At 36.5% G+C, this 27,537-nt stretch overlaps 1 protein-coding gene across 1 annotated transcript in view; it reads right to left on the bottom strand.

Moving 5' to 3' along the window:
- Positions 1-8,402: 8,402 nt before the first annotated feature.
- Rnf168 (ring finger protein 168) overlaps positions 8,403-27,537 on the bottom strand; it is a 24,965-nt gene continuing 5,830 nt past the window's right edge. The window contains exons 3-7 of the mRNA XM_015486819.2: positions 23,709-23,785; positions 22,121-22,300; positions 18,655-18,776; positions 13,784-13,865; positions 8,403-10,713 (exon numbers count right to left, since the gene is read on the bottom strand). Of these exons, the coding sequence (XP_015342305.1) occupies positions 9,775-10,713; positions 13,784-13,865; positions 18,655-18,776; positions 22,121-22,300; positions 23,709-23,785 (1,400 nt within the window). The 3' untranslated portion in view covers positions 8,403-9,774. The remainder of the gene's footprint in view (positions 10,714-13,783; positions 13,866-18,654; positions 18,777-22,120; positions 22,301-23,708; positions 23,786-27,537) is intronic.

Raw genomic sequence — 27,537 nt, forward strand, 5'->3', positions numbered from 1 at the left:
TAGCAGTCTTCTTCTTCTTCTTTTTTTTTTAAGAGAGAGAGAGAGAATTTTAATATTCATTTTTTAATTCCGGTGGACACATCTTTTTATGTGGTGCTGAAGATCGAACTAGGGCCGCACGCACGCCAGGCGAGCGCCCTACCGCTTGAGCCACATTCCCAGCCCTGCAGTCTTTTTGATGGGGAAACCAGTCACATGGTAGATGACCCTCAAATCTCCTAGTTACTCCAGTCTCAGGAGATGGCCAAGAGCTGTCAGTTTCTCTGTTCATTAGCAGCGTTCCCTATTTCTTGTCTTATACTTAGAATATCATCATGCTACCAGAGAAAAGGTGGTTGTACATATCAATTTGTATTTCTTAAGCTCCCCTTTCTCTAGTGTTAGCCTTTTAAGTCTTCGGTTTCGGTAGCTCATTAGTGCTTTTTTTTTTTTTTTAATGTTTTTAGTTGTAGATGGACACAATATCTTTATTTTTATATGGTGCTGAGGATCAAACCCAGGGCCTCATGCGTATGAGGCAAGCACTCCACCCCAGCCCTGCTCACTAGTGCTTTTAAAATAGACAATTTTACACTTGTATGTGGCTTTTCTCATTCATATCAGAATTGTGAGTCTGCTAAAGCCCTATCTGGAAAGCATAAGCTCTGCTTTCAGATAATTTAAAAACTCCATATTAAGGCAAAAAAAAAAATTACCTTCAGTGCTATTTTTTTTCGCACTGAATAATTTCCTAATTAACAAACAAACGACAAAAGGGCCACCTAAGTAGTTCAGGCTGAGATTTATAAGCTTCCTTTATCTTGTAATATTTTAAGAACATTTATAAGCTATTTTGACTAAATGAAATATTCAATCATTCAGAATTCAAAAAGTAAAAAAGAACATGTATAAAATTATTCTACTTCTCTCAACTCATCTCTCCACTGTTAACACTATAATTGTTTCTCCTGCAAATACAATATGTGTGTGTGTGTGTATACATATATACACATAAAAAAATTGGTACTGGGGCTTGAACTCTAGAGACACTTAATTACTGAACCACCTCCCTGTTCTTTATATATATATATATTTTAAAAAAACTTTTTTTAGTTGTCAATAGACCTTTATTTTTATGCGGTGCTGAGAATCGAACCCAGGGCCTCACATGTGCTAGGCAAGCACTCATCACTAAGCTACAACCCCATATTAAATTATGTAGAGACATTAATGAACAAGAGCAAGTCGTGGCAGCTGCAGTAAAACAGGCTTTAGATGCCAGAGACATTAATGAACAAGGGCAAATTGTGGCAGCTGCAGTAAAACAGGCTTTAGATGCCAGGCCAAGAACATGCTACAATTGTGAACAAACAGGACATTTTAAAAGGAATTGCCCCATTGGAGGAGGGTTTAACAAAACTAGGTATCAAAGGAGTAGAATACCAGGTATTTGCCCACGATGCCGTAGAGGGAGACATTGGGCTAATGAATGCCGTTCTCAAACCACCATAGAGGGTACTCCATTATCAAAAAACGAACAAGGACCAGGTGTTTATCCACGATATCGTGGAGAAAGGCATCGGGCTCCATTGCCAAAAAATGGACAGGGGGGCCCAATGCTCCGGGGCCCAAAACCACAAATATACGGAGCACTGGAGGAACCCAGCAACCCCATCAGGGTAGTGCCCAGGACACATTGTCCATCAGATCCCTCATCAGACAAACCAGAGGGAGCGCAGGGTTGGACATCTGCGCCTCCGCCAGAGCAGTACTAACTCCAGAGATGGGAGTTCAAATCATTCCCACAGGGGTGAAAGGACCTCTTCCCAAAGGAACAGTAGGCTTATTATTGGGACGCAGCTCTTCTACTCTAAAAGGACTTATGATAAGTCCTGGGGTAATTGATCCCGATTATGAAGGTGAAATAAAAATTATAGCCAGTTCTCCAAAGGGTATATCAGTAATTTCACCAGGAGATAGAATAGCACAGTTACTAATAATACCCAGCCTACATGATAAATTTTCCAGTCGTACTGTAGAAAGAGGTTCCAAGGGATTAGGCTCCACAGGTGTAGATTGGGCTATGCTTTCTTTAAATTTAGATTCTCGCCCCATGCTAAAACTAAATATTCAAGGACATGAATTTAATGGGCTACTGGATACAGGTGCAGACCTTAGCATCATCTCTCGTCAAGAATGGCCAAAACATTGGCCATTACAACAAGCCACTCAAACGCTTCGAGGCCTAGGAGTGGCGACTAATCCCCATAGAAGTGCAATGGTATTAGATTGGAAGGATCCTGAAGGATGTGAAGGAACTATACAGCCATATGTATTGGATCATCTTCCCGTAAATTTATGGGGACGAGATGTCCTAGATCAATTAGGTTTGACATTAACAAATAACATCAACCAAAATGCACCCACTATTATGACTAGACAAGGTTTTAGGAAAGGAAAAAGATTAGAAAAACAAGAACAAGGTATAGCAGCACCAATACAAATAGATCAAGGAACAGACAGACATGGGTTGGATTTTCAGAAAGGGCCACTGAGACAATAAAAATTACTTGGAAATCAGAAAGACCAGTATGGGTTCCTCAGTGGCCCCTGACTAAAGAAAAGATACAAGCAGCCCATGACCTGGTCAAACAACAATTAGCAGAAGGACATATACAACCTTCTGTATCTCCCCATAATACTCCCATTTTTGTCATCAAAAAGAAATCTGGTAAATGGAGATTATTGCAAGATTTAAGAGCCATTAATAATGAGATGGTTATTATGGGACCTGCTCAATCAGGGATTCCTCAATTGTCTGCTTTGCCAAAAACCTGGTATGTTTTAGTTATAGATATTAAAGATTGTTTTTTTTCAATTCCAATTCATCCTGAGGATAGTCCACGTTTTGCATTTACTATCCCTGCACTGAATCATGAAGGTCCTGATCAGAGATATGAATGGAAAGTACTCCCTCAAGGGATGGCTAACAGCCCAACTATGTGTCAAATTTATGTTAACAAAGTAATCCAGCCACTTAGAAATCAAAATCCTGAACTACAAATATTTCACTATATGGATGATGTATTATTAGCACACAAAGATAAAAACACATTGCTAGAATGTTATGCCACACTTACAAACTTATTAAAAAATTATAATCTAGAGATAGCAATAGATAAAGTACAATTAAATTTTCCAATTAATTATTTAGGAGTTCTATTATCCTCAACCATGGTCCGTCCACCAAAAATTCAAATACGAGTAGATCAACTCAAATCACTTAATGACTTTCAAAAGTTATTAGGAGACATAAATTGGATAAGGCCTTATTTAGGTATACCAACAGGAGAGTTGGGACCTTTATTTGATATCCTAAAAGGTCCATCAGATCCAAATTCACCCCGAATGTTAACGCCTGAAGCAAGAAAGGCATTAAAAATCATTGAAACATATATGGAAAATATGCATTTGGATAGAATTGATATAAGTTTGCCTTTATTATTTATTGTACTACCAACAAAAAATATTCCTACAGGAGTATTTTGGCAAGAAGGTCCATTATTATGGATACATTTATCTTATTCTCCTAACACTATTCTTACTAGGTATCCTGAGGCTGTAGGACAATTAATACTCAAAGGAATAAAAGCAGCAAAGGGAGTGTTTGGAATTTCTCCCAATAAAATTATTACTCCATATACTATGAATCAAATTGATGAGTTAGCTAATGAGTTAAATACTTGGGCAATAATCATGTGCAAATCTAATGTTTCATTTGATAACCACTTACCATCTAATCCTTTATTGTCTTTTTGGTCATTGCATCCTGTAATTTTTCCAAAAATGACAAGAAAAACACCTATCATGAATGCTCCAAATATATTCACTGATGGGTCAAATAATGGTACAGCAGCAGTAGTTACCCCTGATCAAACTTTTACATTTTTAGTACCCAAACAATCAGCTCAAAAGGTAGAGCTTAATGCAGTTTTACAAGCTTTTGTGATGTTTAAAGATTCTGTATTTAATTTATTTTCTGATAGTCAGTATGTAGTTAATGCTATAGTATCTCTTGAAGATGCTGGTAGGATTTCCCCTTCTTCTACTGTTTTCTCTTTGCTTTCCACTATACAAAGTCTAATCTGGGACAGAAAAGATCCATTCTTTATAGGACATATCAGGGCACATACAGGATTGCCTGGAGCCCTTAGTTTGGGCAATGATTTAGCAGATAAAACTACACATGACATACATATTTTCTCTACACTAGAAGAAGCTATAAATTTTCATAAAAAGTTCCATGTCAATGCTAATACTTTACAAAAGCGTTTTAAAATAACTAAGGAACAAGCTAGACAAATAATAAAACAATGTCAAAATTGTGTGACCTTTTTACCACAAGTTAATCTTGGAGTCAATCCTAGAGGATTGATACCTAACCATATTTGGCAGATGGACGTCACACACTTGCCAGAATTTGGAAAATTAAAATATTTGCATGTTACAGTTGATACTTCTTCTGGATTTTTGATGGGCTCCCTTCATGCCGGAGAAAAAACTAAAGATGTTATAGCTCATTGCTTACAAAATTTTGCCACTGTGGGTGTTCCAAAACAGTTAAAAACAGATAATGCCCCTGGTTATACTTCTACCTCTTTTAAACAATTTTGCTCAACATTTGGCATTACTCATATAACAGGAATCCCATACAATCCACAGGGACAAGGCATAGTTGAAAGAGCTCATCAAACTATTAAAATGTACTTATTAAAGCAAAAAGAAGGAATTGGGAAGGGGTATATATTCCCCAAAGATAAACTTAAAATAACCCTTTTTACTCTAAACTTTTTAAATTTGGATTCATCAGGACTTAGTGCTGCGGAAAGGCATATGTGTCCAAAAAATGTACATAAGCCCAAGGTACTTTGGAAGGATATTCTAACAGGACAATGGAAAGGTCCTGACCCAGTAATTGTCTGGAGTCGGGGGTCTGTTTGTGTGTTTCCACAGGGAGAACAGCAGCCGATTTGGATTCCAGAGAGATTAACCAAGGTCCTGACCCAGTGATTGTCTGGAGTCGGGAGTCTGTTTATGTGTTTCCACAGGGAGAACAGCAGCCGATTTGGATTCCAGAAAGATTAACTAAAGCGATTTCTACAGACCAAAAAGAAGATGATTTGGCTCAAATCCATAACAACTGATATCCAAAACTCCAGTTTGGCTATTCTTACATCTGCAACAGAACCAGGATGCTTTTTTCAATATCTATTTTATTATTGCCCTTTGCCATATCATGAAGTTCTATTTTGTTTTTTGAGCTCATACAGACCTAGGTTAATGTTTTGCTGATCAGTTCTATTTTTTGACTATAGAGTTTTTAAACATTGCAATGGAGATTTCACCTGTAAAAAGTTATAAGGCCTTTACTATAATGTTATGTGTTGTATGTATTATATTATGTGTGCACACTTGTGTTTTGTGTTATATGTTTGAATGTATGTATGTCCATATATCATATATGATGAGCGCTCATGATAAAATGGATCCAAATATTTTTTTTTAATTCACGTGATTTAAATGGTTTAATTTAATTGGGTAAACAGCTGTTAAAGATTGTTTTAATATGTGAACACAAAAGAAGGTTAACAGATCTGTTTGTTTACTTTCACCTTTCCTTTTCATTATATTTAATAATTCTCTTAAAGATAATGTAAATTGTTAAGAAAATTGTTTTCTTTTAGTGCCTTCTGTAATGTTACATAATTTTTTCTTTAGCCATTATTGCCAGAATTCCTATCTTCATCCCAGTGCTGGTGAAGTCAAAGATAAAACCAATCTACAGCTTCTGCAATAGCCATCACTGAACTGCTTGCAGAACTTGCCTGGACACATTGTGAGCTCACCTGTATGCATTGTGAACTATCTGTTGGTGCAGCGACTTATGGTAGTGTTGGGGTATTTTTGCTGATGATGTCATTGGTGGTACAATTTTTCCAAAAGGAGCCGTCAATTGGCTTGGTGTATCTTCCTCCCTTCTGCTTGTCATGATCGTCCAGCTAAAATTTGGGGGCCAACAGAGGTGAGGCAAAGAACCTCACCCCCCCGCTGGTACAAAGACCTCTCCACAGGTGTGGCTGTATACTGGACCGGTAGTCAGTGACGGGTAAGATCCAATTGCAATGGTACCAACCTAAGGACCATATGTACTATTGGACAACCTAAGGCAGGCACGGTCCCTAAGCCACATGCTTGTTGTTTAAACAGAGAGGGGGAGATGTTGAGAGCCACAGCCGAAGGGGCCCCAGCAAACTTCCAGCTGCCGGCTGATGATTGGCTCACAGAGGCCCCAGCAACATCTAACTGATTGGCTCCTCTGAGGTGATGCTCATTGGGCTGTTTCCCTGCCCTTTCAGACCACGGAGCTGCTCATTGGGGGACTTTTTTGGCTCCGCCCACGTGACCCAGCCAATCGGCCTCAAGAGCAGGAGGATTGTGGGAGGTAGAGAGAAGCTTGTGGGGGAGAGAGAGGCTTGTGGAAAGCCGGTGGTGGCAGTTGAGGCTCTGAGGGTTTTTCCTGAGAGGCTGTTTTGTTTGGCGTGCGTGGTTCTAAAAATAAAGTTAGTTTCTTTTGACAAGTGGCTCCTGATTGTGCCCAGCCAGACTGCAGCACCAGCCCTTTATATTGTATTTCGAGACAGAGCCTCTAAGTTGCTGAGGCTGGCTTTGAATTTGCAATCCCCCTGCCTTAGCCTCCTCTGCCGCTGGAATTACAGGTATGAGCCACTGCACCCAGTCCTTCTGTATTTTGTGGAAATACATATAAATTTACTTTATTTTCTGGACAAATGATCGCATACTATATATGCTATTGTACACTGTATATTTTTTATTTAACTTTTATTCTTCTCTTCATAGTTTTTAAAACTGCTATATAGTATTCCATTGTACCATCATTTACTGAATATCTATTATGAATACTAAAGTTGTTTCTAACTTATTATTACAAACAATGCCATCATAAAAATTTTATATGCATGTCATTCAGCACACATATGAGAGCAGCTTTAAGAAAACCCAAGAGGCAGAACTGCTAAGTTTACCTCCATAGGGATTTTCAATTATCTATTCATACCAAGCAATGCATAACAATGCCCATTTCCCTCATTCTTGCTAAAATTAAAAAGCACCACATACATACACAAAAATGAGAAAATACTTCATCTTTACTAATCTGAAGGGTGGAAAGACATGTGATATTATGTACCTTTTTCACATATTTAAGAGACATTTATGTTTCCTGAGTATGATGTCTCTTGGGAACATAGGTGTCTCTAATTTTCCCAGATTTGTTAGTCTTTTTTTTGTGTGTGTGGCATTGGGAATTGGGAATCAGGAGCCTCATACATAGTAGGCAAGTGCTCTACCACTGAGCTTCACCTTAATGAAATGACAGATAATATATATATATATGTGAAATTAGCTCTTTGTGATGAATTGAAAATATTTCTTCCCCCAGTTTGCCTTGTCTTTCAACTTTCTTTATGGTAGGTTTCACTTTTTTATCTTTGGTACCAGAGAGAACCCAGGGGCACTTAACAACTGAGCTACATTTCCAGCCCTTTTTTTTTTGAGAAAGGGTCTCATTACATTGTTCGAGGCTGACCTCAAACTTGTGATCCTCCTAACTCAGCCTTCAAAGTCACTGGGATTACAGGCATGTTCCACCATATCCAGCTTTATGATAGTTTTATTATAAAGAACTTATGCTTTTTATGTAGCCGATTTCTATGTAAGTATAGTGAAATATACTGTCCATTTTAATTTTAATAACTCTTAAAATTAACTCTTAAAATTCATGACATCTGCACAGCTTTAGTACTCCCTGAGAAGTTAAACATGCTCATATCCCACAAAAATGATAGGGAAAAAAATGTTACATTCTAATATGACTGGCACAAAATATTAATTTCTAATAAAAATGCATATGTGGTAGGAAGAACAAAGATTAACAGAAAAATTAAAATTTATCTTAAAGCCAACTCTAGTCAAGAAGACTTCTTCAAAGGCAAAGTGGTTAAATATATAAATACTGCAACATGGGTTATTTATTTTTTTAGTTGTAGATGGACACAATATCTCTATTTTATTTATTTATTTTTATGTGTTGCTGAGGATCGAACCCAGTGCCTCACATGTGCCAGGCAAGTGCTCTGCCACAGAGCTACAGCACCAGCTCACAGGCTATTTTTTATTGATTTCCTTTTTGGTCAGGGAACATTTCAAGAAAGTTTAGATAACTTTTAATTCAAGGAGTTCCAACAATGTCTACATTAAAACATCAAGTGAATTGTTCTTAGAAAAATTCTGATTTGATAAGACAGATTTTAATCTGTTTTAGACAAATTTGGTTAGTTTCTGACTATACCTCATCTTACCACAATCATTACTCAGAGGGCATTTTTTTTTTTTTTTTGAAAAAGAAAAAACTAAAATTAGCAGCAGAATTAAGATCATTAGTCTCTAAAACTTCACAAATGAATTTAGTGCTTCTGATTTAACTTTCAGGGGCAAGAGAGCAAAATCTATATACATTCTATTACTACCCACAAGCACAAAGAAAAATATCAATACAAAATGATAGTATAAAGAAATAAACTCATGGTTGTTTCAAATTTGAAAACATGAGACATTGTCATATGACTCTCCTATAGCAAATTCCTTTTTTTTCTGGAACAGCACTTAACAGAAGTATGAATTTCCAAAAATTAAGAAAACAAATTTGTTTTGGTACTGCGGATTGAACCCAGAGGCGCTTAACCACTAAGCCACATCCCCAGCCCTTTTTTGTATTTTATTTAGAGACAGGGTCTCGACAAGTCACTGAGGCTGGCTTTGGCTTTGAATTTGCGATCCTCCTGCATCAGCCTCCTGAGCCCCTGGAATTACAGGCTTGCTCCAATGCACCTGGCCACTAATTTTGATTTTGACAGTGGACACTATGGTGTGAAAAGATGTAAACCCAAAATGTTTTCAGTTGTCATTTACAGCAAAGAAATGACAAGAGAGAATGTTCTGGCAAATAACACCAGCTACTCCATTCTGGACCCAGTTTCTGATCATCCATTCAGTTCTAATGCTCCTAAACTGCCAATCCATCCCACTGGTCTAATCCCAACTCTTTCTTTATGCATAAAGAATCTAGTTTCCTTTCTGTCAACTGAATTTTAATTTACTAGAAAACTCTCGATTTAACTTTGATTCTAATCCATTTTAAGATGAAGAAAATGCTATAATGCTCAAAATTTAATTAAATTGGAGATGGAAATTAACTACTCAATTGGTATGGTAGATATATTTCAAGTGCTCTATAAATATAAGGGAAAGTAACAAGAAAATCTAGACCCTATATTCTACATAGATTCCTTAACTACCTGATATAGTATAATCTTTGTTTTGATTATTCATGACAAAAAACGAGCAAAGGCCAAAAAAATTTTTCCTTTTTTTTTAAAAGAATGGCACTTCAAGACTTCTTGGCTTGGCGAACACATCTGTATATACAAAAGGACTGTTAAACTTAGTACATGTTAGTTATTAACAATGAATAGGGACCCTTTCTTATCACTGAGTTTTATAGAAAACACATTTGTATATGCTTCCTTTTAATCACATAGTCTTTAAAGATAATAAGTATGCTTAGACAGCAGAGATTAATGTGAAATTTATAAAGATTCTATGACAGAAGAGAGCTTCACAATCCAGCTTTACTAGAAGACATTCCTTTTACCCACATTATTTGGTGTATCTCTGAAACATCTGAAAAATACTTTTCTGTGAATTACTAGGCTGTAGAGAATGAGTACTTTTAGATACATTACAATTTTCTTTAGTAGAATTTGATATCTTTTTTCCGTTCGCCGAACTGTTCAACTGGATTTTAAAAGAAGGCTGCCAGTTTTCATCTCTTGAGCCTCTTCGAGGTTTTGGATGCTCTACATCAGTCTGCTTTTTGAAGTTTCTGTCTTTGTAATTCTTCTGCCCATTTAGTAAGTTATGTGGAGGTGAGGATGTAGTACGTAACTGGTACCCATCTGGGGATCCTTTTTGCCGATTTGGCTTCATTAGTTCTTTATCCACCTCTTTCTGCAGTTGTAACGCTAATAGCCGGTCTTGTTCTTCTTGTTTGTGTCTCTCAAAAAGTAAATGCTCCAAATCTATCAGTTTTTGGGTAAAATTCATTTCTGTTTCCTCTTGATCTGAAGAAGATTCCGAGAATGTTTTCTTCCTTTTTAAAGAAAAGCATGAATCTCTGACTGCTTCAACTGAAGATTCCTGGCTTTTTCTTTTCGAAACACCTTTACTGTCTGGTTGGCTAGACTCTGTCTCAACTGGGTTGTCTCCAATTATTTGTATCATATTTGATGAAGTACACCCATTCTCTGTCTTGCCACAAGGCTTAACTGTAGCTTCTTTAGAGCAGGGAACTTTGGTTTTAGGTCCTTCATACTTTATGACATATAACTCTTGATCATGATCGTTTGATCTTTTGGCTTTTCCTTCAAGGCACTGTTCTGCATCATAGACACATAACCATGGCATAGGTGACTCTACTGAAGACTTTGTACCTTGTTCTTGAATTTCAAGGCACATTTGAGGAGAAAGTGTTGGCATATCTTCTTCAATTTCTGTATCTTGCCCTGTAGGGCTCTTCATATCACTTCTGTCAATTTCCTGTAGAAAACAAAAATACTGAGTGTACAAGGGGAAAACACCAAATCATAATATATATCTAATAACACAGCTGAATATTTGTTAAGTATCACTAACAAAGTATTTCTTCCCTCCCTCTTTTTTTTTGCGGTGCTGGGAATTGAATCCAGGATCTCTGTGTGCTATGCAAGTTCTTTACCTCTGAGTTACACCCTCAGGCCTACTTCTTTCTTAGTATAATTGTTAATTCTATATTCCAGTTTAGATTACAGCATTAATTCATTTTCACCCCATGGAAACCTACAAATCAAAACTCACAAACTAGATTCTATGTATGGCCAAGAGCTGGCATCAGGATGGTCTGAACTCTTTCACCTTACAAAGGACTTCTAGTCTGGGGCTGTCAGGAGCCTCTCTGGACAGAAGTTATGAGCACATCTTTAAGTCCTGAGTAAAGGGGTACTGTACAGTTATTGTACCCCGCATACATTGGGCTTACCTCCACTTGGATAAGGAAGGTGTAAAAAAGGAAGGTGTGGCTCCAGGAGCGGCCATGACGGGATGGGGTTGAAATGCACCCACCTGTTCCTTTGTAATCCTACCCCTTTGCCATTTTGGGGATAGAATGTTCCATGGAACCTCACCTGTGTGTCCCCTCTATAAGAATAAATAATTCCAGTGACTCGCTCTCTTTCCATGGACCCTTAAGGTGTGTGTTTGCTTGCTTTCTTCAGAGTTTCCTTAAGTTATTGGAATAGTCAAATTTTGTGAACCCAGTACAGGTCACCAGCTCAGACAGATGGCAATATGGGCCTTTTAAGCCACTTTCTGCACTGTGGACCTTCCTTTTGGCATTTTGTTAAAACTTCTAGACAGACATCTTCTGGGAATAATATTTTCAAATATAAAAATTAAAATACATAGTCTTACAAAGGGAATTAATTTATACTGTAACCCAATTATTAAAATGTTAATAAACCAGGGCTGGGGATATAGGTTGGTTGGTGAAGTGTTTGCCTTGCATGTACACGGCCCTGGGCTCAATCCCCAGCACCACAAACAACAACAAAAACAGATAAAATGTTAATAAACCAAATGTTCATCTATTGACACATTAAATAAGAGCTAGTAGCAAGTCTATTGTACTATCAAAGTAGAGATGATTACAAATAATATTTCAAGAGATCTGTAACAAATATACTGTAACATGAAAATAGCTGCATTTTCTATTGATAACAAAGTCACAGATACTATTACTATGGTTGTTGTCTGCATCCAAAATTAAAAGAAATATTAAAATTATAAATTAACAAAATACATACTCTTTCTTCCATCTAGACCTTAGGTTAAGAACTCTTGCTTTAGTCAGTATAATTCTTCTTCTCACTTCTAGGTTTTAGGTAAGTCAAGACCTAGGATTAATTTTGACAATGGGAAAGCCTTAAGAAGAAAGGCTTTGAGGAGAATGTGCCTCAGAACAAAGAATATCTTGTTTGTGACTTTTTATCTATTCTTTTGCCTATTTTGCTTTCCATTTATCCTTCCTGATAGCACTTTTTTATGAACCAATGTGGATGGAATTGGCCAGACTCTAGACTGCTTACCTCATTTTGCTGTGAATACAACAGTGGGGGAAAATATCCCAGTCCTACAATGCCTCTTCTACAAATCCTCTGTTCGTGTATGAGCAGAACTGTCAGTTGAATTCTTCCCTCTACTACTTACTTCAGAGACTTGAAGCAAGTGTCTTAACTCTGTGCCTCAGTTTTCTTCTTTCTTTCTTTTTGGCAGTTTAGGGCCTCACCCATGCTAGGAAAGCGTTCTACCAGAGTTGGACCCCAGCCCTTTTTATTTTATTTTGAGAAAAGGTCTCAAGAAGTCAACCAGGCTGGCCTCAAACTTGTGATCCTCCTGACTTAGCTTCCTGAGTCACTGGGATTATAGGCCTGTACCACCATTCCTGGCTATTTTTTGGTACACAGTAAATGCTCATTGCATGTTTAGTGGTATAAAACCACCTATATTTTTCTTTTTTTTTTTGAGGACGGTATCGGGGATTGAACTCAGGGCCACTTGACCACTGAGCCACATTGCCAGCCCTTTTTGAATTTTTTTAAAGTTTATTTACTTTTTTTAATTTCCTTTTTGCATTTTTTAAAGACAGGGTCTGAGTTGCTTAATGCCTTGCTTTTTGCTGAGGCTGACTTTGAACTCTCATTCCTTCCGTCTCAGCCTTCCAAGAAACCACCGAATTTTTTTTAAAAAAACATTTTTTTTTTTTTAGTTGTAGTTGGACACAATATCTTTTTTGTTTATTTTCATGAGGTTTATCTTTTTTGTTTATTTTCATGAGGTGCTAAGGATCAAACCCAGTGCCTAACATGTTCGAGGCAAGTGCTTTGCCACTGAGCCACAACCCCAGCCCTCTCTGGTTCTGTTTACCTGGAAATCTGATAAAGGTGAAATGTCACACATATTATTAGGCTATATGACTTAGTAAAAAGGGCCTGTGATCAATGACCTACCTGCCTCTGTTCTAGGATTAAAAGTGTTCTAAGCTCGAGGCTTCTTTTCTAAGTGACTTATCATTCTTTTGACTGGGTATGTTTCTTACCAGGACCCCAGGAAGCTACACCCACAGGCTGTTGCATGCTTTGTTTCCCATCTTATAATCTTCTATGTGAAGCTGGTACCAGGTATAATTCAGTTTTATGAGATTCATTATCTAGGTCAAGGATCAGAAAAATATGGCCCATGGACTTAGCCTGCTGCCTATTTTTATAAACAAAAGTTTTACTGGAACACAGATAAGCTCATTTGTTTACATTTGGCAATGGATCCTTCCAACTACAACAGCATGATTGGATAGCTGTGACATAGACTGTTTTGATCACAAAAATTAAAATAGCTCTACCTGGTCCTTGAGAGAAAACGTTTGTTGATCCCTGGGTTTAGGTAAGTCTAAGATGACTAGATGACTATAAAAGGATATTCCATTAACTATAGTGCTTTAAAAAAAGTTAGGAAACCATAAGTAATCTATACCATCAGTAAATGTGCCTAATCAAGAATGTCTTCAGCATTAACATACCTTAGATGTGGAGTTTCTCCTGACTTCTTGTACAACTTCAGACTGTGTTGCTGATCCAAATAGAGATTTAGGTGACAAATACCTTTAAAAAAATTATCCAAGTGTGAATACTTTGAAAGATGAGTAGCATATACTCAATATGCTAAAGATTAATTATTTATGCCCAAGACTGTTCAGTTTACTCATTAGCTGATTTGTCAAAGTGTATTTCACCTCCTGATCTCAGGTATTTTGGTCTAACTCTAGGACAAAACTTAAAACTGGGAGTATTACAGGGCTGAGGGTATGGATCAACAGTAGAGCATCAGCCTAGCATGATTTAAATCCTGTGTTTGATCACCAGCACAGTAAAAACAAACAAAAATCTGACATCGATATTTTAGTGAAAGAAAGAAAAAAAAAAAAACAGTAAAAAAGGTAGTAAAAATAAAAAATAAAATTTTTTTTTTTTTTTTTTTGGTTCTCGGCGGACACAACATCTTTGTTTGTATGTGGTGCTGAGGATCAAACCCGGGCCGCACGCATGCCAGGCAAGCGTGCTACCGCTTGAGCCACATCCCCAGCCCTAAATATTTTTTAATTCTTGAAAAAAATGTAAAAGGTTGATAGCATTAAATTATGCAAACCCTTCCCAAATTTACAGAAACAATATTTTAAGTATGTTAGTGTCTTTGCATATCAGAAACCGTGGTTATTTACTCCATTCCCCCCACCCCCTTTGCAGTTCTGGACATTGAAACCCAGGCCTTACACATGCTAAGCAAGTACTCTATCACTAAACCACATGCCTCTAGCCTCTGTTTACTACATTTTAATCTCTATTGAAAAACAATTCATGATTAGATTCTTACCATTATATAGTTTTTATACCAACTACCTGCTTACAGACACGCAGATGTTAACATATGTCAACATAATAGCTAATCCCTAAATTTCTAAGAGTCTATTATAGGCTGTTTGCCACTAAAAATATATAATATATAATAAAATGGAAAATGGTATAAGTAGGGATAAAAAAGGAAGATTACAGGTTGGTAGGTTTATTTTTTAAACAGTAAACTAATCACATACATAATTGTAATAAAATTTAGCAGAAATCTTCCAAAATGTTGATTGTTTTCAAGTGGTGGTAACTTTGGGTGATTTTTAAAAAGTAGCTTGGAAAAGAGAAAAATCCATTAGTTAGGAAGTATATCAGTATCAAGATATTAGAGTTATATGATAGTTATTTCAAAATTCCTAAGAGAATAAAATGTGATCAAATATATAACAGAATCAGTAAAGAGTCATTAAACTCTTCCAGTTATTCTTTATTTATAAAATAACAAGTAACGTATCAATACATGCTCATTGCAATAAACAAGTAAAGGAAATATATATATCAGCCCTTTCTATTCTCATGTGCTTCCTCATATGTAACTTTTTTTTTTTTTTCCTTTTGATGCTAGGAATTGAGACCAGAGCCTCCTTCATGCTGAGGACCTGTCTCCCAGTAAGGAATCCTTTATTGGTGACAGTTAGTACATGTCAAATTTGTACAATTATTGATCCCCAAAAAAGAGCTCAGTTACTTATTACTGGTCCACAGAGTTTGAAAGTGAACCAAGTAATTGCAGGAATGAATGAAATCAATCCTGCTTCTTTTAAAACATATTTTTAGTTAGCTGATATGACACATGCTATCCCCAACTCCAAGAACCATGGTGGTTCTATACAGGAATCAGCTAATCTACCCTTCAGATGAACTGGATTTCCAATATTCTCCCTGAAACAGCTTTTGTTTCTCTTGAGTTTATTTTCAAAATGCCTGCATGAAGCAACCTGAGTAATCTGATAAAGAACTGGCAGATTCTGCAGTATCTTGGCTCAGTTACTCCTCACCAACCACTCAAAAATTCTTTTTTGTCATTGTTTTGCTTGTTTGTTTTTGCTGAACAAATGCCTGGGGCAAGCTCTCTTCCAATGGGAGGCAGCCTAGTCCTACTTTCAGAGCATAGCCCTGTAATCCAAGTGACTCAGGAGGCTGAGGCAGGAGTATAGTGGTAAATTTGAAGCCAGCCTGGGCAACTTTGTGAGATTCTGCTCAAATTTAAAAACAACAACAACAAAAAAGGTGTGGCGGGGAGCTGAGGTACATGTAGCTGATTGGTAGAATGCCCCCAGGTTCAATCCTCAGTAAATCCCACCTCCCTCCCAAAAGAGACATATAATCTTCTGTGATTCCCCCCACCCCCCGTCTTAAAGATCATTACAAGGAAGAATATGGTGGGCATGGTGGCACAGGCCTGTAATCCCAGTGGCTCAGGAGGCTAAGAGAGGAGGAACGTGAGTTCAAAAGGCAGCCTCAGGGGGTTGGGATTGTGGCTCAGCAGTAGAGCGCTCTCCTAGCACGGGAGGGACCCAGGTTCGATTCTCAGCACCACATAAAAATAAAGGCATTGTATTGTGTCCATCTACACCTAAAAAATAAATATTTAAAAAAAAAAAAAAAAGGCAGCCTCAGCAATGGCAAGGCACTTCAGCAACTGTCAGTGAGACCCTGTTTCTAAATAAAATACGAAATAGGGCTGGGCATGTGGCTCAGTGGTTGAGTGCCCCTGAGATCAATTCCTGGTACAAAAAAAAAAGAATATTTTGCCTCATAAAATAAATAGTTTTACAAGAGAACAGTTAAAAAATGTAATACAGGGCTAGGGATGTGGCTCAAGCGGTAGCGCGCTTGCCTGGCATGCACGCAGCCCGGGTTCGATCATCAGCACCACATACAAACAAAGATGTTGTGTTCACCGAAAACTAAAAAATAAATGTTGAAATTATCTCTCATCTCTCTCTCTCTTTAAAAAAAAAAAAAAAAAGTAACACATCATAATTATGGGGAGGGGATCCTGACTAGAAAGGAAAAGGGTACCAAGGGTTACCTTTTGTAAATATTTTATATCTTAATCCAGGGGATGATTTATATACATGTAAAAATTCACTAAGTACATTTAAATTAGTGCACTTTAAAATATGCATACCATACTTCCAAAAGTTTTTAAAATTTACATTACCATGAAAACCCAAATACTTACCACCTGGGTTTAAAGGGAAAATGGACTGGGGATGTAGTTCAGTGATACAGTGATATCCTGGGTTTAATCCCAGCATTGGGGGGGGGGGCGGGGAACCCACGACCCACCCCCCAAAACCAGCCACGTCTCCAGAGAATGTCTTAAAATATATTTTTAGTCTTTCTTCTCCTTTTTTCTCTCCCCATTTTTTTTTCATTTCCAAATTACTAATGATGGTGGACATCATTTCATGTGCCTACAGGCCACTTATACTTCATCGAAGAAATGTCTAAGTCCTTTGCCCTTTTTTAATTTGTGTTGTCTTTAGTTGTTGAGTTACAAGTATTTAATGTAATATTCTAGAGACTAGACCACATCAGTTTTTATTTTTTTGGTAAGACAAGAGTCATGCTATGTTGCCCAAACTGGCCCTGAACTCCCAAGATCAAGTGATCTTCTTGCCTCAGTCCAGTTGACTACTTGGACTACAAGTGAGGTACCATGCCTGGATCCATTTTCATAAAACTTTTTTGGTGGCGCTAGGAATCAAAGCAAGGGCCTTATAAATCTTAACCATTCACTCCATCACTGAGCCTCGCTCCAAGGCCCTCAATTGTTTTTAACTTTGTTTGAGCTTTATCAGTTTCTTGATGTCTGTTTCTAAATTCATTACTTGGTTTAGTCTTCTAGTAATTTAAAATTTTTAGATACATAAAGATTCATAAGTCATATCCTTAAGCTGTTTCTAAATTTGTCACTTGGTTTATTCTAATAATTTAAAAGTCTGTATTTCAAAATATATTTTTAGATAAAGATTCATAAGTCATATCCTTAGGCAATATATGTCAAAATGAAACACCTATCTGTTTGCCCCCCATTCCCACTTCTGTTAATGGGGATTGAACCCAGGCCTTGTGAACACTATGCAAGCACTTTGCCACTAAGCTACATCCCTAGCCCTGCTTTTCCTATTTTAAAAGATTTTCTTCTGATTTCTACATTGCATATCAATCATCAGTATTAATAATATTGATAGAACCACACTTTTTTTTTTTTCTCATTTAACAGCAACCACCTTATTTAACTCTCCTTTCCGAAAGTCCTCCCATTCTAAATCCAAAATTTCAACAAATTTTGGAAGGAGATGTGAGTTACCTGCACATATATACTAAGCTGAACCAGAAGTCCTCACATGGTTTTCAAGACCAGATTGTGGTTCTTAAACTTTTTCAACTATGAATTTTAGCATGGGAAGCCTTATGTCCTCACAAAACCATCAATTCTACCTATTAAGTGATTCTAGAGGGCTATTATAAGGAAACTAGCTCATGCCATCCTTGATTACTTTATTCATGTTTTTTTGTTGTTGTTGTTTTGTTTTGTTTTGTTTTATAAAAGTAGCAAAGAAATACTATGCATAAACTGGGAAAAAAAGGAGAGGGAGAAACTCTTTCAATGAAGATGAGCCTATCTTGGACTAGGCTATTTTTACTTGAATTTAAACTATGAAGCAGAGGAATTCAACTGGTCATTTTGTGGAAATCCAACATGCAAACCCTGAGCAAACTAGACAAACAGTACTAATCTACTAAAATAGGTGGCTGAGTAAAAAGCATGACAGCTTTCACATCTCTCCTGTGCTAGCTAGGAATGACATGGCAGTAACTAATTTCTTTTCACTTTACATCAATATCAGTCTGTCTTTAGTGTTTTCATTAAGAGCTCATGAAGAAAACCTTAATTACCAGTGGTATTATTTGAACAAAAAACACTAATACTGTAGATGGTCAACAGATAATTGATTATGTCATATTCACTTACTTCTGAATATTTCCAATGTTTTTTTGTTTGTTCTTATTTTTCTTTTGTGACTTGGTTGTGACTGGATCAGATTTTCTGGAATTCAAAGGAGAAGCCAAGGTACTCCCCTCGCAGAAATTATTCTTCAACAAGAAAAGCACAAAAGACATAATTAAAAATAGCTTTATGAGAAAATAAGCTATTAATTACACCAATTAATTCAGAATTCACAAAATGTTTCCAGAACTACATTTAATTTCTATATATTCTTTGAAGAATAGTGACCATACAAAACTCAGTATAGTCAGCTCTCCATTCCTGTACCCAGGGATTCAGTTGATCATGAACTGAAAATATTTGGAGGATTCCGGGTATGGTGGTGCACGCCTGTAATCCCAGCAGCTTGGTTAATCTATCACCCAGCAATTTCTATTCTGAAGTGTATACACAAATGAATTGAAAAAACTACTTCTCAGGAAGGTAATTATGTAGAAACCAATGCCCAATGAAGTATTAGTCACAAAGTGAATAGATGGAAACAACCCAAATGTGTATTATTAGATGAATGGATAAACACAATGTAGTATATACATGTAATGGAATATTACTCAGCGATAAAAGAAACGAAGTTCTGTACATGTTATAACATGAACTGTGAAGCCATTAGCAAAATGAAATGAAATATAAAAAATAGTATATGATTTAAACTGTATAAAATATCTATAGGGCTAGGGTTGTGGCTCAGTGGCAGAGCGCTTGCCTTGCACATGTAAGGCACTGGGTTCGATCCTCAGCACCACATAAAAATAAATTAAAAAATAATAAAGAATTTGTGTCCATGTATAACTAAAAAAAGATTTGTTTAAAAAAATATCTACAACTGACAAAATCATAGAGAAAAAATGTTGGGCTGAGGCTGTGGCTCAGTGGTAGAGCGCTTGCCTACCATGTGTGAGGCACTGGGTTAGATTCTTAGCACCACATATAAGTGAATAAAATAAGGGTCTATACATCTAAAAAAATATTTTAAAAAGTACACCAGATTTCCAGGAACTAGGCAAAGGGACATTTGTGGAGTTATGGATTCATGGTTGCAAAGTCTCTGTTTGGGATGTTACAATTTTTGGAAATAGTGGTAGTGATTGTTTAAATTGTGAATGTAAGAAATGTCACTGAAATGTAAAATTTAAAAAGGTTAAAATCGGGGCTAGGGTTGTGGCTCAATGGTAGAGCACTTGCCTACGATGTGTGAGGCACTGGGTTCAATTATCAGCACCACATAAAAATAAATAAATAAACAAACAAACAAACAAATAAATAAATGGATGGATGGATGGCTGAATAAATAAGTAAGTAGTGTGATTATTAAAAAATGTTAAAATCCGGGGCTGGGGATGTGGCTCAAGTGGTAACGCGCTCGCTTGGCATGCGCAGGGCACTAGGTTCGATCCTCAGCACTATGTAAAAATAAAGATGTCGTGTCCACCGAAAACTGAAAGATAAATATTAAAAAATTCTCTCTCCTCTCTCTCTCTCTTAAAAAAAAAAGTTAAAATCACAAATTCAATATGGGGCTGGGGATGTGGCTCAAGCAGTAACGTGCTCGCCTAGCATGCGCAGGGCACTGGGTTCGATCCTCAGCACCACATAAAAATAAAGATGTTGTGTCCACCAAAAACTGAAAAATAAATATTAAAAAATTCTCTTTCTAAAAAAAAAAAAAAAAACCACAAATTCAATAATGAAAATTTATGAAATATAATATTACCCGTGAACTTAACATATATAAATCATTTTTTAATCAGTCCCTAAACACACAATGCCTACATAATAGACTCCAGTACCATTGAATTTTTATAGTCAAAGAAGATCTTGGAACTAATTCCTTGCAGATATCAAGGGAAAACTATATTATATAAACAAAACCAAGTTCACCAATGTTGGTCTAAATTAATCCATTCTTACTGTACATTATGAAGCATTAAAAGGTATAATACTAATCTCACCAATAATTTCTGAGGATTTTTCTAATAAAGTATTATATAATTATAACTATTTTATAGGAGAAATTTTAAAGAGCTAAGGATATATCTGGAGTAAAAGTTTTGTAGAAAAATAACTCTGGGCTTTAAGGGTATATCAATAAATATCATATATATTCACTTATTATAACTAGTCTCATAAGTTTCTTATCATACTACTGGAAAAGTTTACAATTATTCACCATTACTAAACCTTCATATTAAACCAAAAATTTTTCTAAAATTTTAATAAAATTACTCTCATATTGCTATGTGAAAACTAGGATTACAACAAGATACTTGAAAGATGTTTTACAGATAACTCCAAATTCTTCTCTTTAACATATTTTCTTCCCTGTTCCATTTATTATTCCATTCATCAATGTTTTTACTTACTTTCCTGATCATATAGTTTTAAAATGTATTCTACTCAAATTTAGAAAAGAAAGGATATGTAAAAAAAGGGCAAAGCTGGGTGGGGTGGCACACACCTGAAATCCAAGCAACACTGGAGGCTGAAGCTGTAGGATTGCAAGTTCGAGGTCAGCCTCAGCAACTTAGCAAGGCCTGAAGCAATTTATAGAGTCTCTGTCTCAAAATAAAAATAAAAAAGGGTTCGGGGTATTGTTCAGTCGTTAAGTGCCCCTGGGATTCAATCTCTGGTAACAAAAAAGAAAAGAAAAAGAAAATCTAGGTTTATAATACATTATTTAAGAAACAGACTGAAAATGCAGCTCAGTGGTACAGTGCTTGCCTAGTAGACATGAGGTCCTAGGTTCAATCCCCAGTACCACAGGAAGAAAAGAGGAAAAAAAAAATTAAGCTCTTCACTTTCAAAAACGGATCCACATCTATACAAAGAAATATTATTCTTTTAAAACCACTACATACATATCTTAACACAACTACAAAAATCTTTAAGATCCATCAAGTGAAAACACATAAGAAATAAAACAGTATGACTCACCTTCAGGTGAATAAGTGGAAAAGTTTTTAAGAAACTGTTAATAAAGTTGCTTAGCGCCTCACTAAATTGCTGAGGCTGGCTTCGAACTCATGATCCTCCTGCCTTAGCCTCTTGAATCACTGGGATTATAGTTGTCTGCCACTACACCCAGCCCAAAAGTTTTTTTTCTTTCTTTTTTAAAGAGTAACGTGGATCAGGGATGTAAGGTCAGTAATAAAGCACTTGCCTATCATGGGCAAAGCCCTGGATTCAATCTCCATAACAGTGGGGGATTGGATAACTTTATAATGTATTATGAGGGCATGTGTGGTTACAATTATGTAACAATAAACAAAAATACACTTCCTATAGCAAAGTTTGTTATTTAAAAAGTTTTGTTTTAAATAGAGCAAAGATATAGCTTCTAATTATAGTAAATGCTTCATCTTCAACTCGATGAAAACCACATGGTCAAAGCAACTGAAATGTTAATACTTCAAAGTTCTCTCCTAAAACTTACAATGTTAATGCTTAGCTTTCTTGCCAGTTCTTCATCATTTTTTAGTTGTTCTTCCACTTCACTTCGCCTTTTCTCTGCCTGCTTTTTTTCCTCTTCTTCCTCCTCTGCCAATAATCTCTGTATATATTCTTCACTGGCTTTGTTTTCTTCTTCCTCACTGGCTCGTCGCTCTGCCTCCACCTAAAAAATGATTAATAGAGGATAATTCTTCTCTGAACTTAATATAATTTGCAGTGTTTCCTAATAAAAATGGTAAAAGAAAAAACTGGTAAGATCTAAATATTTCAAATGAAATACAAATCTGGGGAGGCAAAAAACTACCGAATAATTCAAGAAGGCTCCCTCAGTTAGTCCAACGAAACCTTGATCAAAGACCCAAAACCTTTATCTTCAGTCCTTATCATAGTTTCTATTATACTGCTACACATTTATGGACATTCTTTTTGGTAATACTTTTCTCAGTTGACAGAATGTCATGTACTAAGATAAACCTAACTTTCTGAATTAAAACCTAGGAAAGGGGATGGAATGATAGAAACTGACTTATACTAATCAGGGCCTATCCTTGAAATTAGGATCAATCCCCTAACAGTGGGCAGGAATAGAACAAATATTGAAGAAGTAACCATTACAAGACACACAGAAAAAACAATTACTGTCTTCAAGTGGAAGAGTTGAATTCCAACTCACTTCCTAGGACCTACAGCCACCACACTGACAGTTCAAAGGATTTGATTCCAAAGTAAGTTCTTCACCTAATTCAAACAAATGAGACATGAGGGAAAGTTTGTTGAAGGACTTCTGTGTTAAGTTTTCTTGCTCTTAAAGAAATGCCCAAAGAAGACACTGCTTCTTTTCTTCTGCATGTGGTTCTATTGCATCTGAAGTTTGAAACTGTACAACCATCTTGCATTGGCCTGATTTTAGAGCCAGCTCACAAAAATTAGCAAAGAAATAGAGCTGGAGCTCCCGAAGAAACCAACCTTGAAGCCCATAGCCTCTGAAATTCCAGTTAATTATAATTTTCTAGCTTTGTCTGGTGGCACACACCTGTAATCCCAGCAGCTCAGAAGGCTGAGGTAGGAGGATCAGGAGCTCAAAGCCAGCCTCAGCAAAAGCGAGGCACTAAGCAACTCAGTGAGACCCTGTCTCTAAATAAAATATAAAATAGGGCTGGAGATGTGGTCAAGTGCCCCTGAGTCCAATCCCCAGTACTCAAAATAAATAAATAAATAAATAAATAAATAAATAAGTAAATAAATTCTTATTGCTTTAAGTAGTTTGAATTTGGGGCTGGGTATATAGCTCAGTTGGTAGAGTGATTGCCTCACATGCACAAGGTCCTGGGTTCCATTCCCAGCACTACAAAAAAAAAAAAAAAGAAAAAGTACTTTGAATTTTCTTTTCAGTTTTTGCTGCACTGGGGAGAGAACCCAGGGTCTTGCACATGCTAGGCAAACTCTCTACCACTGAGCCACAACTCCAGCCCTATACTAATTATTTAAGCAAATAAAATTATATGTAAAATCTGAGACTAAAAACACAGCAGAGAAAATTTTCAAAAAAAGATGAATTATTTAGCACCTACCTTGCTTATCTCTTCTTCATATTCTCTTCTTAATTCCCCAGGTTCACTTAACAGACGAATGGGCTGGTAGTCATCAACTAGTCACATCAAAAAGAAAATAATATTATAGGCAAATAGAACTTTACGGCTAATTTTGCCCTTCCACTAAACTGTATTAGTTTAAATATATAAAATTAAGATAAAATGCATCATAAGTAGCTCCAGCAATAATATCTTCTTTTGGGATTCCATTTTAAAATGCCAGAAACTTTTTGGTTCCAAATAGTATGTGAATATATAATCCTTAATTCTTCCTCTAGATACCATTACAATAACAGTAAAGGCACTTAAAAAATATATATGTAACCCCACAACATTAATGAGATTAGGGAAGGGGTTGTCTAGTCAGTAAACAAATGTTAACCAAGTTCAAGAAAATGGGAAGCCAATGAAGAGATGACTAATGGAATCCTTGGAACGAAAGGCTATAGTTGAGGTCAAAGAGAATCTACCCCATATCTGCCCAGAGAGTGGCTCAGGCCCAGAAATATAAGGCACAAAGGAATCCAGAGTGACAAAGTGTGGGACTGAGGACAGAAGAATTCAAAGTTTATAAACTCAGAAATAGAATACTTTACTTTAACCCAGAGAAAAACCTTTTGCGCCCTGGCAGCTACAGCTGGCAAAGTACAATGGCCAGTTTCCATCTGCAAGACCCCAATGTCTGCCAGTCACCAGTCCCTTCTATATACATGGAGCTTTATTCCAGGATCTCATTTTAAAATATGAAACCCAAACCAAGGATCACCGGACATGAGAAATAAATCTGTAGGATTAAAGAGAAATACTAAGCTATATAAAAGGGGGGGGGGGTCGGGGGAGGCGGAAACCACCTTGGAATAACAAACAACAAACAATTCAGGAATAGAAACTATAAACTAAATGTATATATGTATGTGTATCCCCTCAGCAGAGCTGATAAGAATTTTATTCCATAAAAGAATAAGATACTATAAAAAGGGAACATCCGTAAAAAGCTATTCCTGCCAGGCATGGTGGCGCATGCCTGTAATCCCAATGGCTCTGGAGGCTAAGGCAGGAGGATCCCAAGTTCAAAGCCAACCTCAGCAATGGAGAGGCACTCAGCAACTCAGTGAGACTCTCTCTCTAAATAAATACAAAACAGGGCTGGGGATGTGACTCAGTGGTTGAGTGACCCAGAGTTGTATCCCTAGTACCAAAAAAAAGAGGTATTCCTTATAGGGGCAGCTTACTTATAGAGACAGTAACTATCCAACTCCAGTGGACTACTGTCATCAGTAAAGTCAGGCACACTGCTGTCATATTTTTCTGCTTTCCCAAGAAAATCTAGAAATCCAGGTTTTCATATGAAATCTTCCAGCTAATTAATTAATGTACCAGGGATTGAACTCAGGGGCACTCAATCACTGAGCCACGTCCCCTGCACTATTTTGTATTTTATTTGAGAAAGGGTCTCACTGAGTTGCTTAGCACCTCACTGTTGCTGAAGCTGGCTTTGAACTCTCAATCCTGCCTCAGCCTCCAGAGCAGCTGGGATTACAGGCATTCACCATCGTGCCTGGCAAAATCTTCCAATTTAAATACTGGTGCCAGATGGGTCACAAAAAATATGTCTGCAGGCTTCATATGATCAAATAGGCCAGAAGTTTGCAAATTAGTAGAGAAATGTAAAACAGTGATATAACTCCATAATAAACTGAGATGAGGTATGCTAAATTCTCATTTATTTTAGCCATTGAGGAAAATCCATGAGACAACAAAGGAATACATGGGAGATACAAGTTTAAGTCTCCTTAAAACAGGAAGGGCTGGAAACTAAGCCTAGGTAAATAAGAGGAACAACACTTCTATTACAGCAGTTCTAATAAAGGAGAATGGGATATATTCAAAGAGGTAGTTCTTTATCAGCTGTTATAAATTAGGGGTTGGCAGATTTTTTTCTGGAAAGGACAGTACAATAAATATTTTGTCTTGTGGGCCATATGGTCTGTCACTCAATTCTACCATTAAAGTTCAAAAGCCCCTATAGTCATAGATAAATGAACATAGAGCATGCATTTGAATAACACTTCATTAGGAAAAAAGGTGAGCCAGACATGGTGGTGCTTGCCTGTAGTTCCAGTGACCTGGGAAGCTGAGGCAGGAGACTCACAAGTTCAAAGCTAGCCTCAGCAACTTAACAAGATTCTGTCTCAAAAATAAAAAATAAAAGGGCTGGGGATGTGGCTCAAGCGGTAGCGCGCTCGCCTGGCATGCGTGTGGCCCGGGTTCGATCCTCAGCACCACATACAAACAAAGATGTTGTGTCTGCCGAAAACTAAAATAAATAAATAAATATTAAAAATTCTCTCTCTTTTAAAAAATAAATAAATAAAAATAAAATAAAATAAAAAATAAAAAGGACTGGGCATGTAACTCAGTAGTTAAATGCCCCTGGGTTCAATCCACTGTCCAAAAAGAAAAAAAGATCAAAGTCAAGTCTGAAAAAAAAAACAACAAAACCTACAAAAATAAATAAAGAAAGTCAAGTCTGGCCTGTGGACCATAGTTGAATAGCCCCAGCTGAGACTATCCCTAACTATTAAAGTTCTCAAGTAAAATTCTACTCTGTAGGGTTAGGGAGGATAGAATTTTAAATGATTATAAATACTTGGAAAAAAAAATTCACTTGAAACCAAGTATGTTGCCCAGGTTTGTAATTCCCACTACTGAAGCTAAAGCAGAAGGATCACAAGTTTGAGGTCCTAAGTAACTTAGTGAGACTGTCTCAAAAAACAAAAAGGGGTTGGTTTAGCACCCCTGGGTTCAATGATTGCCTCCCCACCAAATTATATGAAAATACAAAGAATCTAGAATACCTGATAAAAAAGAACAAAGTTGGAGAACTATCATACATTCATTCAAAACATTCTATACTGCAAAGTATAATAATCAAGACAGTGTAACATCAATATCAAATCAACCAATAAATAAATTGTACAGGAAAAAAACCTACATTTTTTAGAAAAAAAAATCTTCTCAATAAATGTATAAGAAATGATGAATATCTACAATGAGAAACTTTATCTCAATCTTGATCTCACAGAATACTCAAAAATTAACTTAAAATGGATCACAGACCTAAGCATAAAAGCTAAAAATTACAAAGCTTTTAGGGAAAAAAACCCCAAAAACCCAGGAATATCTTTGCCTCAGGCAAAGTCACAAAAAGTAATAATCATAAAAAGAAAAGTTATGAATCAGACTTCATGAAAATTATAAGTCTCAGCTTATGAAAAGACATAATTAAGAAAATGAATAAGCCAGGTACTTACCTATAATTCCAGCCACTTGGCAGGATGAGGCAGGAGGATCTCAAGTCTGAGGCCTGAGGGACTTAGGGAGACCTTGATTCAATATAAAAATTTAAAAGGGCTGGGGGTGTAGCTCTGTGTTAGAATGTATGAGGCATGTGTGAGGCCTTGGGTAGAATCCCCAGTAGAGGGGGAAAAAAAAAAAAGCAGAAATAAAAAACAAGAGCCTAAAGGAAAAAGCAAGAAAATGAATAAAATTGCCAATAAGCCCATGAAAAAGGACTCAACATCATTTGGGGAATGATGAAAATACAAATTAAAAACTATAATGAGGGCTGGAATTATAGCTCAATGGTAAAGCGCTTGTGTGATGCCCTGAGTTTGACTCTCAGCACAGCATATAAATAAATAAAATAAATGTAAAAACAACAACAATAAAAAAAAAAACTATAATGAGATGCTACTAAGAACTACTAGAATGGTTAAAATTTAAAAAAAAAAAAAAAAAAAAAAAA

Source organism: Marmota marmota, unplaced genomic scaffold (genome assembly GCF_001458135.2).
Source record: "Marmota marmota marmota unplaced genomic scaffold, marMar, whole genome shotgun sequence".
NCBI classification, from domain to species: Eukaryota; Metazoa; Chordata; class Mammalia; order Rodentia; family Sciuridae; genus Marmota; species Marmota marmota.